Source organism: Vigna angularis, chromosome 2, assembly GCF_016808095.1.
Source record: "Vigna angularis cultivar LongXiaoDou No.4 chromosome 2, ASM1680809v1, whole genome shotgun sequence".
Classification (NCBI taxonomy): domain Eukaryota; kingdom Viridiplantae; phylum Streptophyta; class Magnoliopsida; order Fabales; family Fabaceae; genus Vigna; species Vigna angularis.
In genome coordinates, this window is record NC_068971.1 from 38,132,075 (window position 1) to 38,151,500 (window position 19,426).

At 33.1% G+C, this 19,426-nt stretch overlaps 1 protein-coding gene across 1 annotated transcript; it reads left to right on the forward strand.

Annotated features, from left to right (window-relative positions):
* The first annotated feature begins 2,249 nt into the window (after positions 1-2,249).
* On the forward strand, positions 2,250-13,161 carry LOC108331535 (chromatin-remodeling ATPase INO80). Its single transcript, XM_017566278.2, has 23 exons — positions 2,250-2,586; positions 2,790-2,877; positions 3,055-3,451; positions 3,540-3,972; positions 4,062-4,262; positions 4,421-4,531; positions 5,196-5,623; positions 5,786-5,894; positions 5,968-6,048; positions 6,116-6,288; positions 6,703-6,828; positions 7,058-7,219; positions 7,310-7,367; positions 7,741-7,971; positions 8,116-8,262; positions 9,037-9,582; positions 9,711-9,968; positions 10,075-10,182; positions 10,659-10,753; positions 10,869-11,025; positions 11,264-11,461; positions 11,614-11,772; positions 12,561-13,161. Exons 1-23 carry the CDS (start codon positions 2,527-2,529, stop codon positions 12,819-12,821), a joined length of 4,587 nt encoding a protein of 1,528 aa, XP_017421767.1. The 5' UTR covers positions 2,250-2,526; the 3' UTR covers positions 12,822-13,161.
* The last annotated feature ends 6,265 nt before the right edge of the window (positions 13,162-19,426 follow it).

Here is a 19,426-nt window from a genome sequence, read left to right on the forward strand (position 1 = left end):
ATGACTTGGTAGGTGATGCAATATAGACTTCTCTAAAACAACAGAGAAAATTGGACAGGAGGCAAAGGAGGTGAATCGAGCTATAATTTTAAGTTGTGGTGTTTTCCTAAAATTGAAAATGCAATAGAAGAGGCTTTGAGCAAAAAAAAGGATTTAAGTTGTTGGTTTGATGATGAAGGAGTTAAAACTAATGTGAGGGAGACTTCATTAGTGTAGTCACTTAACTATAATTAGCAAGTTTTTCAAAATGGTTTAGGAAAAAGCAATATAGAAAATCCTAGATTGAGATGTACCTTAGAGTTGTTAGATACTGATCTAGTTAGTGATTTCAAAATTAACCAAGATGTTGTTGATCAATGATTATATGATAATGGATTAGAAAGTGAGGAAGGATTGTCAAAATCGGTTTTTTCGTTACAACAATTGGAGATTCTAGTTAGAAGCGAAATAACATGACTATGAATTGTTACCTACTAGCCAAAGTTAGGAAAGGAGACATGATATTATGGGGATGGTTATGGAAATGTTGACCCAAAATGTTAACTTTTAGTCAGTGTGCTAAAAGTCATGTATGATCAAGTTGGCCGAGTTGTACATCAAGAAAAGAATAAGGTGGTGTGAAGTGTTAACTAGCATGTTTTAGATTGAGACCTAAAGTTATCTTTAGATTTTTGGTAAAAATCTACAAAAGATAGTGGGGAACATATGGAAGATGGGTTCAGTACATGAGTTACAAATTATTGGTCAAGTGTAAAAAATTATTCAAGCTTTAGATTTAAGGTTGAGAAGTTGTCTTTCAGAGTGATAGCTAGACCAATCTATACTATTGAACACCATATCACATAATACATAGACAAAATTTACAATTGATTAAAATGTTGAAACAGATAAATTAAACAAGTTTAGGTGGTTATTATTCTATATCTATGTTAGCTTTACTCCATCATTCAAATATGATAATCTTATATTTTCACATAATATAAATATAAATATATATATATAAATATATATATATATATAAATATATATATATATATATATAAATATATATATATATATATATATAAATATATATATATATATATAAACAATATGGTGGAAAAAAGAGTTTACATAAAATAATTATAATAGTTTATTATTTATGATAAATTAGTAAAATTTAATTGTTGGGTCAAGATAAAAAAATGCATTTGATATGATTAAAGAAGTAACATAATGTTGATTTATTATAAAATATAATATAAAAGAAGTTTTGTCACCTAGACTCATTCATTTTCTTCTCCTTAAAATTTACTATTATTATTTTTATTTTTAACATTCATAAATATATTTTTCATTTGATTATGTTAACTAACAACTTATAACAAATATATATGTTCTGATTCAATTAATTAATTAACAACTATTTTACTATCTAATTTTAGTTTATATTATATTTTAAATTTATAAGTCAAATAAGTTTTCATAAGAGTTGGTGACTAGTATAATATTTTTTTCTTTAAATTATATGCATAAGAAATGGTAAATATTTTTGTTTTTACAGTATCAGTTCAAATATTAGTAACCCTAAGATAGTTCAGTTTTTTTCTTTCTTTTTTATAATTCAGTTTGATTATTTTTAGTCTGTTTAGTACTGTAAAAAGTTTAAAATTGTTTGGATAACACGTGTAAAAGTTACTCTAATATTTAAATCACTATAAAAGTGTTTAATATTAAATATAGCAATTAACTATCACCAATTATTTGATTTGGATTTTTATTTATAAAAATTGTAACAGGTTTTTATTTTCCATATCAGACTTTAATCACAATTATCATATTGATTTTGTGCTAATATTCTCTTATGGGCTTAATCATACTAGCTATATTCTTGTTCAGAAATTTTATTGACCAGTCTATTTTCAAGGACTTGTCATCGCAATAAACTTTTTTTAATTGTGGTCTCAACAAATGTTTTGTTGGATCAAGTTTGATTCCAGAAGTTGACATCAACCCAATAGTCGAGCTCATACTTACCATGATTCAAATAATAATAATAATAATAATAATAATTATTATTATTATAATTATTATTATAATTATTATTATATCAGGTTACTCATATATTAAAAGAATAATTAGTTTATGGCAAATTAAAGATTGAATTCCACTAAGAAAATATTTACATTTAATGGTGTTACTGTAAGGATATTTTTTTTTTTTACATTCGAAAAAAATAATTCCATCTCCCTTCCGTTTCATCTCGCCGTCTAGACACGGGAAATCCCACCGTCAATCCTAACACACAGGGAAGCGCATTTTAGCGTTAGTGTCACCTGTCCAGCGCACGTTAGTCAACGTCAGTGCTTCCATTCTCGATACTCTTTCTCGTCTCTTTCCTTCGCCTTATCCTGCGCACCACCCCGTTTCCCTTTTTTCTTTTAGGGTTACGCTTCTTCTTCTTCTTCTACTTCATCTTCTTCTTCTTCTCATGCTTCGTCCAAAAACTAGGGTTCCTTCGTTCTCGAAGTAGTCGCGTCGCACCACATGGATCACCGACCGAAATCGAAGGATTCACTCCCTTACTCCACTCTTTTCAATCTCGAGGTCCGTACCAGTTATCTTCTTCGACGAAACCTTTGCGCTTATTCTCAACGTTTCTGTCCTAATTACCTTTTCCGTGGTTTCTTATGATTTACTTGTGGAATTTATTTGAATTTAATTTTAACAGTTTGCATTTTCTTTTGAAAAGAAATTTGAGGATATTGCTATTTTTTCTTCTGTTTTTTTTTGACTGCATTGTTTTGTAGTCTTTGGTGAACTTTCAACTTCCACAACACGATGATGATTTTGATTATTATGGAAATAGTAGTCAGGATGAGAGCAGAGGCAGCCAAGGTAGACACTATTTCGATATATATATATTTTTTCTGTTTATATGAGACACTATTACTTGAATTTCCACTATTGTAGATTTTACTGTTTGGCTAGTGAGTAGTTTTTTTGTTCGTTGGTTTGAGAGTTGGGACTTGAATATAAGTGTGTTCTGTATCTTTGTGATACGTCCATGAGTAGGTGGGGGGATTACAAATCACAGTAATGGGAATGTGCATGGAAGGGAGGCGAGTTTGTTGAAGAAGAGGAGGTGGTCTCTGAACCGTGACAGTGAGGATAGGAGCGGTTTTTATGAGACACACATGACAGAGGAGCGATATCGATCAATGTTGGGAGAGCATATTCAGAAATACAAGAGGAGGTTAAAGGATACAATGAGTAGTCCTGCCCAAAATCAAGCTGCTGTTGCACCTGGGAAAAGCAGCACAGGGTTGAAAGCTCGGAAGTCAGGGAATGAGCGCAGGGGAGGATTACATGCTGTGGAGACTACGTCAGAATGGATGAATGATTCGAGCTCCCAGAAACCAGGAAACTACCGTGATGTAGATTTCACCCCACAATATGGCACTGCTGATAGGTTTGCCTTTTAATGGTGTTTTAAGTTTTTGGAATCACGAATCGTTGTTTAAGATGAAATTTACCTTGCGTTTGTGAACTCCTTTCAGGATTATGTATGAACCTGCATCTTTGGATATTGGGGATGGAATCATTTACAAGATTCCTCCTATCTATGATAAGTTGGCTGGAGCTCTAAACCTCCCAAGCTTCTCGGATATCCATGTTGATGATTTTTACTTAAAGGGCACCTTGGATTTGGGTTCATTGGCTGAGATGATGGCAGCTGATAAAAGATTTGGGAATAGAAACCGAGCTGGCATGGGTGAAGCATTACCCCAATATGAATCACTACAGGCACGGCTGAAGGTCATAGGAGCTTCAAATTCTGCTCATAAATTCAGTCTGAAAGTGTCTGATGCTGATTTGAATTCCTCCATTCCAGAGGGGGCAGCGGGAAGCATAAGGCGGTCTATTTTGTCCGAGGGTGGTGTATTGCAGGTTTATTATGTGAAAGTTTTAGAGAAAGGTGACACCTATGAGGTATCTATCATATAATATGAAGATGTTTTTCTCTTTACACTCTCCGTCTATTTCTTTTTATCATTTAGCTTTGTTTTGGATTGTTTTAGATCATTGAAAGAAGCCTACCTAAGAAACAAAAAGTGAAAAAAGATCCTGCCTTGATAGAGAAGGAGGAAACAGAACGATGTGGTAAGATTTGGGTTAATATTGTCAGAAGGGACATACCAAAGCATCATAGGAACTTCACTACTTTTCATCGAAAGCAGCTTATTGATGCCAAGAGAGTCTCAGAGATTTGTCAAAGAGAGGCATGGTCCCTTATTTCACTCCTTTAATAATACATTTTGTCTGTTATATTTGTGTTGATTTGTGGTATAACTCGAGTGTTGCTGTAAAGATTTTGTTGGTAGGCTTTGTACATGGCACTTTGTCTACACTAACTTATCTGGACCTTTTGCTCTTTCAGGTTAGAATGAAAGTTAGTAGATCCCTTAAATGGACAAGGGCTGCCGGAATGCGCACCCGGAAACTAGCTAGAGACATGTTGCTGTTCTGGAAACGAATAGATAAAGAGATGGTATATTTTAATTCCTTCCTTAAATTTTTTGATTTTCCGATTCTGAGTATTGAACACTGGAACCACATGGATGTCAAGAGATAATTTTTTAGATGTGATTGTGGGGATTTTAGATGTGATTTTGGGGACTTTTGTGTGTCATGATGGCTGCATACCTCCCTTGCACACTACCTTCACCTTGGAAGACAAGTTTGTGGATGATAGTCAAGACTAGTTCTTACCCACTTGTGTATCTCTCTGCTTGCAATGGATAGATGTATGTTTTTTGTCTATTGGATAATGGTCTTGTAATCTCTTACCATTGGAATGATGTCACTGTATTTTACATGTAGTGGTAATGATTGTTGAAGGTGACAGTATTGTACACTTCTTTCAAACTAAATTATTTAATTTTGGCTCTAAGGTACTGAATTTTGATGTTTTTGGTCCATCTGAGATACAGAAGATGAATGAATTGGGATGTTTTTCAATAGATATCAAGCAAACCACGTTGTTGGTCTTGACACGACTTAAAATGCGTAGTCCATTTGGTGGAGACATGCAGATATGGCAACATGTACCTGTATTTATTTTTTTGAATCTGAATATGTTGTGCTAGTGTACATTTGTAACTCGTACATTAGACTTGGATACACTATAAGTATTTTATTTCTTTCCTTGGCAGGCAGAAGTGAGGAAGAGGGAGGAAAAAGAAGCAGCAGAAGCTTTGAGGCGTGAACAGGAGCTTCGAGAGGCAAAGAGGCAACAACAAAGGCTTAATTTTCTTATACAACAAACTGAGCTGTACAGTCACTTTATGCAGAACAAGTCAAACTTGCTATCTTCAGAAACTTTACCCACCGTAGAAGAAGATGCAAATGACCAAGATGCAATGATTGATGACTCTGCAGATGCTAAGCCTGAAGACGAGGAAGATCCTGAAGAGGCTGAATTGAAGAAGGAAGCTTTGAAGGCTGCACAAGAAGCAGTTTTTAAGCAAAGAAGTTTGACAAGTGCTTTTGACACTGAATGCTTGAGGCTGCGCCAAGCTGGTGAAACAGATTCACTTCCACCAGATGTTGCTGGAGCGAGTAATATTGATTTGCAAACCCCGTGAGTTTCTTCTCTCTTTATCTGTTGCCATTTTAATGTACTTCTAGAGTGCATGTACAATGTACATGCAAATTTTTCTTGATGTTCATTTGGATAATATTAGGTATGTGTTAAGTATTATTGTATTAATTTGAATTGAGGTTTTGAATTGTTGTGTTGCAGCTCCACCATGCCAGTGGCATCCACAGTTCGGACACCTGAATTATTTAAAGGTGTTCTTAAAGAATATCAGCTAAAGGGTCTGCAGTGGCTTGTAAATTGTTACGAACAGGTTCGAGCAATTCTTAATAAAGTATGATTTATTTCATTTGGTTATGAATTTGAAGGATTTTGGTTACTTTCAGGGTTTAAATGGTATTCTAGCAGATGAAATGGGACTTGGAAAGACTATTCAGGCCATGGCATTCTTGGCCCATTTAGCTGAGGTAGCTATTCATCCACCTTTTTTTGTACATTTTTGTGACTTTATTGTAACCTTGTTGTCCTTATCAGGAAAAAAACATATGGGGACCTTTTCTGGTTGTTGCACCTGCTTCAGTATTAAATAATTGGAATGAGGAACTTGAGCGCTTCTGCCCAGAACTGAAAAGACTTCCGTACTGGGGCGGACTCTCAGAGCGGACAGTACTTAGGAAAAGTATTAACCCAAAGGATCTATACCGTAGGTAATGTTAATTTCTTTTTGCAGAAATTTGCCCATCTTTAATTTAAAACTTGAAATCTGAAAAAAAGAAAAAAACTGGTGTAAAACTGCAAATATGGTTTGTAAATTTTGAACTTCTTTAAAATTTGAGCTTTATTTAATGGGTGATATTTTGTGATTGACATGGAATAATGGTTCTCGCTTTTAAGTTATTGTTAAACAAAACAATTGGCTTTTAACAAAGTAAAAAAACAGGATGCCAATGTTGGAATTCCTTTTTATTTTAGTAAGTATAATCATCATGCTTTTCAACCTTTTGAACTGTGTGATTGATCTAATCTATATTTTGTCCCTCATCTACAATTATAAGCTCCATTGTAATTTATTTGCTTGGTCTTTAATTTTCATTTCTTTTGTTTTGTAATTGTTTTACCAGGGAAGCTAAATTTCACATTCTCATCACAAGCTACCAGCTATTAGTATCTGATGAGAAGTATTTTCGTCGAGTGAAATGGCAGTATATGGTTTTAGATGAAGCCCAGGCAATCAAAAGTTCGACAAGGTTTGTTGATATCTTGTTTCTGTGGTGCATTAGTTAATGAAATCTATTGTTAATTGATCATTATTCCATCCTTTTAACTGAAAAAAAGATCTGATTAATTAGTTTATATTTTGCATTTTTAGGGATTGTATCTTCACCAGTTTTGTGAATATTGTGTTGATTATGTAGTCAGTGAAGAAGTTATATTAACATCTTATGATTTCCCCTTTAATTTTCTTTTATTTCACAGTATAAGATGGAAGACACTTCTCAGTTTTAATTGTCGGAATCGCCTACTGCTGACTGGTACACCCATTCAGAATAACATGGCTGAGTTATGGGCTCTTCTTCACTTCATCATGCCAACTTTATTTGACAGCCATGAACAATTTAATGAGTGGTTTTCTAAAGGGTATATATTCCACCTTAAAGTCCCTGGATATGTTGGGTAGGAGGTATTTAACTATGGTCTAACAATCTTTTTATGATCTACGCATGTCAGAATTGAGAACCATGCCGAACATGGAGGTACTCTGAATGAGCACCAGCTTAATCGATTGGTAAGTTTCTTGTTGATTGCACAACGAGATGACTAGGATGTGTTATTATAATTTACATTATACTGGATTTTTTGTACAAGAAATTTTATAGGCATTTAAATAGCCAATTTTTGGAATGTAGGTTAATTGCTTGGTGTTTCACAATAGGGGAAGTTGTTGGTGCCATTCATCAAGTTCTTATTTTGATTGTTGTAGGAATAGTATGTTATATTCACAATTTATAGAACTCTGTCTGGGATATAATGATTAAAATTACAATAAGATTTGTTATGTGGTGACTATTATTTTATTATTGCGGTCACTACCTCATTAACTTTTTTTTTATCGTTTTAAATCCTTATCTTAGAGCTCTAATTATTGCTTCTCCTCACAGCATTCAATTCTAAAGCCTTTCATGCTGCGGCGTGTTAAAAAGGATGTGGTTTCTGAGCTGACTAGAAAAACTGAGGTTACTGTGCACTGTAAGCTCAGTTCTCGGCAACAGGCTTTTTATCAAGCAATTAAGAACAAGATCTCTCTTGCCGAATTGTTTGACAGTAATCGTGGGCAGCTCAATGAGAAGAGAATTCTGAATTTAATGAACATTGTTATTCAACTAAGGAAGGTAGACAATCCATAATACTTCTGGCTTTCTTTTCTCTTTGTTCATAATTTTTAATGTGAGTTTTGTATTAATTCATTTTGAGATAAGGATTGTTTTTTCACCAAGAGAGCCTGTAAAAAATATTACTCTTTGCACATATGATAGGTTTGCAACCATCCAGAGTTGTTTGAAAGGAGTGAGGGAAGCACATACCTCTACTTTGCAGAGATTCCGAATTCCCTTCCACCTCCTCCATTTGGGGAATTGGAGGATATTTATTATTCTGGTGGTCACAACCCCATATCATATGAGGTATTTCCTCATAATGCTTTATTCACTATGTCAAAACATTCAATTTTATTTGGTTGTTTTGTTGCAAACTTATGCATATTGGTTTCTTTGGAATTATGTCTCTCCATTCCTATTAGATCACGTGTTAATGGTAGGAAATCTTCATATTGTATGATATGTTGTTTTGTACTCTTAAACTATCCTTGATGCTATAGCAGTTTAGACAGAAAAGCTAATTTGATCCATGAATACATGCAAGTTCACTTAGGACTCTGGGCAATGTTGAAATATTGCAGTTCAGTTTCCTATTCATTTAGAAGGGCACCAATTGAAATTTTAGTGTGCTTTTTAGTTTATACACTGTTATCTGTTGAGTTGGTAACTTTAAAGAAGGTTTTTGATGGTATTAGACTGTAATACTGACACTGGTTGAGATTTGAGCTGAACGAAAGAGGATGTGGAAGATAGAGGGATGCTATATCTTTTAATGTGAGAACTTAAATATAGAAAGAAACAAATAATGTAGAACTGAGGGAAGATAGAGGGTAAATTAAAGCTGTAACGAGAAGGTTAGTGGGTTCCATGTGTTGAGTTGCTGCCTTAGTGATATGCATGGAAACTGTTGCATTTTTACTGTGAAAGGAAAGTATTTTCCATATCTCATGTCATGCTGATATTTGGTTGTCTTTGGATTAAGGTTTTCTCTTTTCCCTACTAAATTGCTTCTATCTAAAGTCGACTATGCTTCCTTTAATTCTTTTTACTGCTTTTGTTAATTTCCCAATGATCTTTCAGATGCCAAAACTTGTCTATGAAGAAATTGTACAAAGTTCAGAGATTTTTGGATCAGCTGTTGGTCGGGGTGTCTCCAGAGAATCTTTTCAGAAACATTTTAGTATTTTTAGACCAGAAAACGTTTTTCGATCTGTATTCTCAGAAGACACGTACAGTACAAGTGGAAACCTAGGTTTTATCCATTTGATGGATTTGTCTCCACAAGAGGTGATGTTTCTGGCTACTGCTTCTTTTGTGGAGCGACTATTATTTTCTATTACGAGATGGGAACGTAAATTCATTGATGAAGCTGTAGACTTTCTAACTGAGACCATAGATGATGACCCAGAATGTAGTTACCTTGAGAAAGAAAAGGTCAGAACGGTTACAAGAATGTTATTGGTGCCAACGAGATCCGAGGCTCAGTTTCTGCAGGAAAGATTGCAGACTGGACCCAGCCATGCTCCTTTTGAGGCCTTGATTGTCCCACATGAAGATAGGCTGTTATCAAACGCCAGGCTTGTTCACTCTGCTTACACATATATCCCACAAAGTAGAGCTCCTCCTGTATGTTATTTTTCTCTATTATCTGCTCTTCATTTATGATTTTCCAAAATTTGTTGCCTCGTTTTTAGTTCCTTTTTAAATAGAATGATAATTTATCATTGACCATTTTCTTCTTTTCGTTTTCATAGATTGGTCTTCACTGCTCAAATAGAAACTTCTACTATAAAATGATTGAAGAATTACATGATCCCACGATTAAGAGGTTATTTGTGGGATTTGCACGTACATCTGATTATAATGGACCTAGAAAGCCAGATGCTCCTCACCATTTAATTCAAGAGATAGATTCTGAATTACCTGTTTCTCACCCTGCGCTTCAGTTAACACATAGCATTTTTGGAACTTCTCCACCAATGCGCAATTTTGACCCTTCGAAGTTGCTCACTGTAAGTGTTGCTTTTAGTTTTGTTGATTCTCTTGCTCATGGAATCTCCTCTCTTCTCTCAACTTTCATGTTGAATAGATAATCTAATTTACATAATTTTCATACAGGACTCTGGAAAGCTCCAAACACTTGATATATTATTAAAACGCTTAAGAGCAGGAAATCATCGTGTACTCTTGTTTGCTCAGATGACCAAAATGTTGAATATTTTGGAGGTAATTTCAACATTTCATGATGTTCAACTTATTAATATTGATTGTGTGTAAATAAATATAAAAATCCAGGATTGTATATTTCTGAGATGTCCAAATCAAAGATGTGAAACATGGGTAAATAATGAATGAACAAAATTAGTTACTTACTAGAACCCTTTAGCATGAATTTGTTTGCCTTAAATGTAGTGATTACTACTCAAATGAAATCAACTTATGAGGAGACATAGAAGTTGCATGTTTTGTGTGTATACATGTATGTTGTTATTGTCCTAAAGGTAAGATGAGTTCTGTTCAATTATGTTTTGAAGAAGTTGGGAACTTGGGATTTCTGGGTAAAGTTCAAATTTTCAGTGATTTCGAATTGGAAACCCTTCCTGCCAAGATCAGTATACAGAGGACGGGGCAACATGTTCAATTTGTCTTTTTAACTCTCTTTTTTTCTTATATATTCTGACTTGTAATTCAATCATCTTCAGGACTACATGAACTATAGAAAATATAAGTATTTTAGACTTGATGGATCATCCACTATCCAGGATCGTAGAGACATGGTCAGAGACTTTCAGCATAGGTAATGTCTTCTAGTTTCTTTGTAATCTTTTCATATTGTATTCTAGTTCAACTATTGATCATTACTTATTTTATTATACATATGTTTTTTGATATTTCTTATTAATTTGTTGCAGGAATGATATTTTTGTGTTCTTATTGAGTACAAGAGCTGGTGGGTTAGGTATCAACTTGACGGCTGCTGACACAGTCATATTTTATGAGAGTGATTGGAATCCAACATTGGATCTACAGGCAATGGACAGAGCTCATCGTTTGGGCCAGACAAAAGATGTTAGTTCCACCTCTCATCAACTTCTCCCTCAAACTACTTGTTCTATGGATGTTAATATTACATATTTTTTGTGAATATCAACAATTGTGCTCTGGATTTTCCTTCATTGCATATCTGGAATTGATGCTTTGCCTTTCTCTGGATCGTGCACCTTTTTCTTTCTCAGACATTAAAGCTATTCCTTTTTCGTTTGCAAGTGCTTATTAACTGATTTTATATGCATCTTCTAACTTGCAGGTTACTGTTTACCGACTTATATGTAAAGAGACAGTTGAAGAGAAGATTCTTCTTAGAGCGAGTCAGAAAAGTACTGTGCAGAACCTTGTCATGACTGGTGGATCTGTCGGTGGTGATCTTTTAGCTCCCGAGGATGTTGTATCTTTGCTTCTAGATGATGCTCAGTTGGAGCAGAAGTTAAAGGAGATCCCTCTCCAGGTTGGTTTTGAATCTGGTTACCAGACTTCATTAGTTTACTATGTATTGAATATTCTAGGCTAACTAAATGAAACACTTTTAGAAAAAGTTCTTTAAAGCCTAGAACAATTATGAAAAGTTTTCTGATTGTTTGACCTTGCTTATCCTTCCAGGCAAAGGATAAGCAAAAGAAAAAACAACCTATGAAAGGCATTAGGGTAAATGAAGATGGTGATGCATCACTGGAAGATCTAACAAGCTCTGCAGCTCAGGGTACTTCAGATTATGATGCTGCCGTGGATCCAGAGGGTTCAAAGTCCAGTAATAAAAAGGTATCATTATAAGGCTTCAATGTATTTTCTGGAGAGGATTTGACCTCCAAGAAGTCTTTTTTGTTGTTGATGATGCTGATTGATTATATCTCTTATTTATTGGTTACAAAAATTCTAGATACACATTTCAGTTCGTTGCATCGTAAAGAAAATTGTTAATTTATATTGGAAGTTTGTAGTTTCTTATTGGAATGGAATGATCTGCTGCATGTGGTTGAGCATACTTTTGCTTGCTTTTATGTAAATAGCTGAAAAGAAATCGGGAAACTCCTCTGTGATAAAAGTTCTTAGGGTAAGCTTAGTGGCATTAAGTTTATCAATATATTACTGTACTGTTGTTTGAAAGGAAATTTAGTAGTCGATTTCTGTGTTTTTTTTGGAGATGTTGATTATGAGTCTCTTTAGCTTTAGAGCACAAGTATGCAATAATTTTGAAATAGTCTGTCTATTTATATGCAATGCACAAATGTCAGAGTGACTATCCTTAAAACTAGTTAACCCATAACTCTTCACTGTACCATGACAGAAAAGAGATAGACAATTTATTTTCAATAAACTAATTGACCATTTAATCGATCGTGGTACCCATGATGGTGGGTTCATACGCAACATAACATCTCTTTCCTACACGGTGATTTTTTAAAACCTCATACTTTTGCTAGTTTGATCATTTGTGTGAATTTTAGTGACTTTGAATTTTTAGGTGTACTCGTGTTCATGGAATCCAAATATTTTCTGTATTTTGAATGTTATGTGAATTTGGTAAACATAATAATGTCTTTGTGCAGAGAAAAGCTGCCTCGGATAAGCCGAGGCCAAAGAATTCTCAAAAGATGAGTGAATTTAGTACTGCATTCATGGACAGCGAATTGGATGATGTCGATCCAGTGGGTCAGAAACCCAAGAGACCGAAAAGGGTAAAGAAGAATGTGAACGTTGAAGATGCTTTTACTGGGACTGCTACCACTGTTCCAGAGCAGAGTCAATTTCCACCTCCACGTGATTTTAGTGCCGGAGGTTCTAAAGCAGAATCAGGGCAAGACAACTAAAGATTTTGTAACTAATGTCTCATATTTCCAGCCCTGTGGATTGACATTTTTGTGGGGACTGCTACATTGGCTCCCTTGTTGATCAACAGTTTCTAGTTCCCAATTTCTTGGTTCTCGTCTAACTACAAATACTGGTGGCAAGCTGAGTCAAGACAGAGGAAGGTGTATATCCTAGGTTCAGGTTGTATATAGTAGTCCTTAATGGTATACTGATAGTTTGTACAGATTGGGCCATCCTTACTCCAGTTGATTTTTGTGCGCCACGTCCAATATTTATTTCACATGAGTAATACATTTGAATCTCCTCTTGATCATGTTTAAAAATAACTTATTCAATTAATCTGGATAAAGAAGTGGTGGGATTGATCAAAGTTGGAAGCCGGTGATGGCTAAATGTTATCCTTGAAAAGCATAAGTGCAGGGATAATTTTTCTACTCCCATATTTTAGTATTGCTTTACAAAAATATCAAACTTGTGCAAATCATCTCATTATGTGAATGCTAGTAATTCATCTTTAGTTTCCCGTTTTACTAAATGCTATTAATCACCATTCATGCAACTGCAAGGCGTTTATTTGAAGATGACTATAGTTGCAAAATCAAAATAGTTCATATGGTTAAAAAGTCTCTAATTGAAAAAGTTCCTAGAATCCAACATGTCCACAATTTTTATGGGAGTTCATGGGCTTTCTTTTTAAATATTAAAAAGATATTAGTTCTCTTAAATATATTATTAAATCTTTGATTAAATCAATTTATCTCAATTTTTAGTCTAAATAGATTTGTCTTGATCTTTTGGACGGTTGATTTGTCTTAAATTTTAGTTTAAGTCAATCTTTGGTTTGAGCCAATTTAGGGTTTAGGTCTGATTCAAAATCAATCTGATTTGGTTTGTCTTTACCTACAACTAAGGGTGGGGTTGAGTTTTGGACAGGGTTATCTTGGTTGAATTTTGGTAAAGGTTGTCTTAGTTGAATTTCGATCAAGATTGACTAGGTCAAATTTAGCCGACTTCTGGTTGAGGTTGATGTTTATCTAGCTCCATTAGTAGAAGATTTAAGATTGTTGTGGGATGAAGGAGTTGAGGGGTTTAATGCATTTGAAAATGTCAATTTCAATTTATGAGCTTTGTTATTTTGATCATTAATGATTTTTCGGTGTATGGAAACTTGAGTGGTTATAGTGTAAACGGACATTATGCTTGTTCGATATGAGAAGAAAACACAAGTTATCATCAACTAAAATTTGGGAGAAAGACATGTTACATTGGATAGATAAGAAGACATGGAAATATTTTGTTCAGAGTCTACAAGATCTTTCTTTGTAGGTCTATTTTTTGTTGACATTACACTTTAATGAACTTACAGTAGCATTCACTATTTATTAATATTATTTCTTTAACAGGAAAAGAGAAATAAAGCTCAAGCTATCCAATGAAAGCATGTTACTTCCCAATGACTATCACAAGAAAGGTATGACTTATTAGAAAAGAGAATGATGGAAGAGGAGTTAAAGAAACAAATGGACATATCTTTTAGTGAAGTAGTTTTTTCTCTTCCATCTCCTCTTAGTCGTCATGAGAAATGAAAGATGACTCATATAAAAGTAGGAGGACAAATGACATTTGAGAAATTACTGATGATTGCTCAATGAATTATAAGTTACCATAAAGATGTTAATAACTTATTCCAATTTGTATTATGAGTAAAAATGTATTTCTTTTTTACAAGATGAACTTGTAGAACAAAGTTCACAAGGTAGTTTTGTCTCTTAGGGTTGTCGTGACATATTGACCACTACTATTAGTACTAAAGAGCACCCTAGTCATGTGCGTATTGTTGGTTTTGGTGTGGGTGTGAGACAAATGAATCCTCGTAACACCAAAGGTAGTTGTGTCGTAGAGATTGAATATGAGGACATAGAAACTTACATCTCTTATCGTTTTAAGTTGTTTGTTGGAGATGTTCCTCGTGTAGTGGCCATTGGGAGAGTTTATCCAGGAGGGTCCACCATGCACACTATGCTAATGCTCAATGGTTTGTTTAGAGTGGTAGTTGAAGAAATTAGAGATGTCACTACTTTAGTACCAGTGCCTACAATGGAGGTTCAAGTACTGTGTCACAATTAAAACCTTTATCTTATGACTTAAAGACTTAATTAAGTATTTTTCAACAAAGAAGGTATGTTTTTCTTAATCACATTATTACATAGCCTTTAAAAAAACCTCATATTTAAGTTTGTTACTATGTTTTATAGGACCATAGAATTACGCAAAAATCCCCAATTGCATCTCATTCAAGCCTTGAGCCCAAGCCCCAACCACACTAGAATGTTAATCCAATTTAGGAGTAGGTTAGGGCTTCGTCTGATTTGTTTCAAGCACCTTGTGCCATTCCTTGGGATGCAACAATTTTTGGCCTTGACAATGGTGATATACCTTTGTATATAAACATATCATATTTGTTTGAAATAATCTAGGTAGTTAGATGTTGAACCGTGCAATGATTCAACTTTGGATGATGTAAGTAGACCCTAAATTTATATTTTGCATTTAACTTATGTTTTGTGAAATCAACCTAAACCTTATGAATTTGCATCAATGCAGGTATATAAATGAATTAATTGTCAATATGGGAATATTGATATTTATGGTTTCCTTAAGACTCAAATTATACAAAATTATGGGAATAAATCAACATTCTCAAACTTACATTCAAGGATAGATTCATGCATCCAAGAAAAAAATTTACATCGCCCCTTATATTCATGTGTAAGTTGAATTCAATCACTTTAGTTATTATCTAACTAATTTTAAATCATTAACTAAAATCCTTATTTAATAGGTTTCATTGGTAGTTTATTATTATTTATCTCGAACCATATTGTGGTTTTATTCATTGCACAAGAAACCAAACAAAGAACCAAAAACTTTTAACCAAACAATGAACTAAAAACTTTAATATAAAAGTATGTATTAATTACAAAAGTAATGTGTTTTATCATGATTATCTAGTAAATTACAAGTGAATTTTATTTTTAGTGTTAAATGGTAAATCCAAAACATCTTCATCCTATCTTGATTGGATTTATCCTATGGTATGTAGTTTACCTTTAATCTATATATTATAAACTAAATTCTTTTAGTTCTTCGTATATTAATTACATAAATTTCATATATTAGTGTAATAAGCAATATGGAAGCTAGAAGTGTGGATACTAAATTATGCATTGGATGTGGATTATAGCTTGTGTTAAAATTGTTGATTCATGGGCTGATGTAAGAGTTTCTTTAACTATAAATGTTTAACTTTGCTTCCTATGTTATATTATAACATAATTAATATATATATTTCGTATTTCAAGTTTTTGAGGGTGTTGAACCATTGAGAATAAACATACTTGAAGAAATTTAAATGGAATAGGCAAGATATTTTTTTAGGCATAAAAATTAGTTTCATAGCCATTAGGAATATTTTATTTGGATGTTTAAGTATTTTGATGCCTTAACCTTTATCATAATAGTTTTAATATGTTTTAGTATTTTATTGTATCTTAGGAGAACTATCATTACAAAACAACACGTATTTGAATTGTTTGGAATCTAGAATGTGTTTGTTTGGAATCTAGAATGTGTTTGTCTTTTCCAGGTTATGGAATAGACTATAGAAACAAATATTGTATTTTAAAAAAATAGTACATATTACATCGATTGTGACCTTAACCGATGTAATATCTCCTTCTCTGATTGATGATTCTTTCCTTATTATAATGGTTTATTCTGAATTGTTGAATATAATAAAAACTATGTATGAGATTAATCTTCCTTGTATTGAATATAAACATAGGGTATTGTATTTATAATATAAGAAATAATAACAAACAAACAAAAGATAAAAGATAAAGATAATATACTTAACACTTCCCCTTAAGCTGGTGTATACAAATCGTATGTACCAAACTTGCTACTAATATAATCAATATAGACTTAGTGAAAACATATGCTTCTACACTCGAGTGACACCAAATTATTAATCATTTATGAAGACGAAATATCAACCTAAAAGACTCCCCTTGAGCAACAAATCTAGGAGGTTGCTCCATATAAATCTCTTCTTGTAAATCGTCATTGAGGAATACATTGTTGACATCTAATGGACAAAGAGACCATTGCTAAAGAGCCACCATGACTATAAATAAACTAACAAAAGTCATATTTGCCATTGGAGAAAAAACATACATAGACGGGCTAAATGTAGCGGTGACAAAAGAGAGGTTAGAAGAGATAGCGAAAGAAGCCATGGATGAACAAGAGAGAGAAACCTTAAAAATCCGAGATTATCCGATCAAGGCACCTAAAAGAGGAAAAATAGAGACCTCAACGCTCTGAATAGTTTCCTAAGAGGAGACGAGATGTGTGACCACGCATGACGGACTTGAAAGAGGAAAAAAAGGCAACCTCAACCCTATGAATCACTGTCAAACATACCACCACGCAAGACGAAAAGGAGAGCAGATCCACAATTTTGGAAGGCATTTAGAGCGCGTAAGAGCTCTAATGAAGGCGAGGTTGACGGTACGATGGTCACGTAACTGAGACGATCAAAATCATGTGGTCATCAGTCAAAACTAGAACTTCGGTAGCGATGATGGTAGACAATGTTGCACCGATAACGACAAATGTAGTTGTAGAGGCGATGAAATATTTTATATAAAAGAACTTGACTCTAATGTCATATTGAATTTAGTAAAAACTATGTATAAAATTAATCTTCATTGTGTTGAATATACACATAGGGTATTGTATATATAATAGAAGAAATATGAGCTAAGTGCAAAATACAATTAAGAAATAATAACAAACTAACTAAAGATAAAAGATAAATATAAGATAAAGATAAAATATAAATAATATATCTAACATGAATCAAAGTCATTTTTTTATGATATTACATCGATTTTTACCACCTTACATCGTTCAGTGTTACATTAGTTTTCTAATATTACATCAATTTTCTAGTCGATGTAATATGGTCTAAAAAAATGATTTAATATTTCTTTTTTGTACTAGTGTGTTTCTTCAACTCAAAATCATCCTAGTTAAAACCACTTATAAGTTTCAATAAAATTATGCATGAACCATTGTTTTACTTGATCAAGCATAATGGTGGTAGATACATAATGAAACTCATCATATCCCTAGTATAAAAATATTAAATTTAAATAACATCAAGACAAATGTGCAAAGTGAAGAAGAGTTTTTAGTATAGTGTAAAGTTTCATAAACTTTCTTTTCTTTACAAAATTTTTTTTATTAGTGCATGTTAAAAATTTGGGAACCCTTTATTTTGAAGTTAAACAAAAGCATCCAGCGAAATGATGTCTATAGAAATCATCGTTTAGGATAACAAGTTGAACACTATATATGATTAAACAATATACGCAAGTCTATCCTAAACGCTAAAAAGAAAAGTCTAGCATAAACACAATAGATTACTCTAAACGCAATGATTTGATAAACAAACTAGCATAAACACTATAGTACATGGATCAGGCTAAACGTTTTAATGAATGTCTAACATTTTAAATCGAAATGTATGAAGAATACTTCTTTATTTGTTTTGTTGTTTTCTATTTATCTTTGCAGATACATAAAGGACAAATATTTTATTCAAAAGTTTTGCACTTGTTCAAAAGAACGTTAAGAAATGTGAAGACATTCTAGGAATGTTTCTCTAATGCCTTATGTCTACCCAATCCGTACAAACAGCACAATTGTCTCTGCAAAAACAAAGTACCATCTGACCTAGTACAAAAGGCTGCAACACCTACATCAGAGTCAATGCTTATGAGTGAGTAATGGTCTTTTTCGAAGCTGCCTATATAAAAAAGACTGCATGATAAGAAGACCAACAATTTTTGCATATAATCTTACGATACCATTCTTTTGCATCGTCTAACTCTTTAAAAAAAGAAAACTCGTTTTAACAAGTTTTCATATAAAATTTGTATTGATTTCCTCTCAAAGAGAGCTTCTCAATCTATACTTGTTTTAAAAACACTTTGTTATTTTTGGATACTCAAAAATGATTTAAAACACTTTGTTGTTTAACTGAGGAGGAGGGATTTAAACGTCAGTTAGACTATTTTATATCAGGAGTGGTTATACTCCTTGTAAACCAAGAGTAGTAAAATTTATTATATCTTTTTACAGATAATGAAATTCTTTAATAGTGCTTAAAAAAGAATTAGACGTAATTCAGTTATAATGAACCAGTATAAAAATAAATTTTATCTTTGTTATTGATTTTCTAACTTTCTAAACACTTTTTAAAAATCCTGAAATGTTTAAGAATGTTTGCATATTATTTAATCCATGCAAACAACCTCTAACACGTGAAAGAAAAATTTAACAATTTTATGCTTACCTAACAATTTTAATTTTTTTATACAATTGCTTCATTAAATTGACCACAACAATGCCACACACTGCCAGCTGTACATGCAGGCTTGCCATTCACTCATCGCCACACAAAACCTATCGTTGTGGCATCCAAAACTTATACCTGACATGAAATGTAATGTATTAAATAAAAGATTATATTATA

Coding starts and splice junctions, on each gene's coding strand:
- LOC108331535 (XM_017566278.2), top strand. CDS start 2,527: ATGGATCACCGACCGAAATCGAAGGATTCACTCCCTTACTCCACTCTT. Junction 7,220..7,309: donor AATGAGTGGTTTTCTAAAGG/GTATATATTCCA, acceptor TACGCATGTCAG/AATTGAGAACCATGCCGAAC. Junction 11,773..12,560: donor CAAAGTCCAGTAATAAAAAG/GTATCATTATAA, acceptor GTCTTTGTGCAG/AGAAAAGCTGCCTCGGATAA.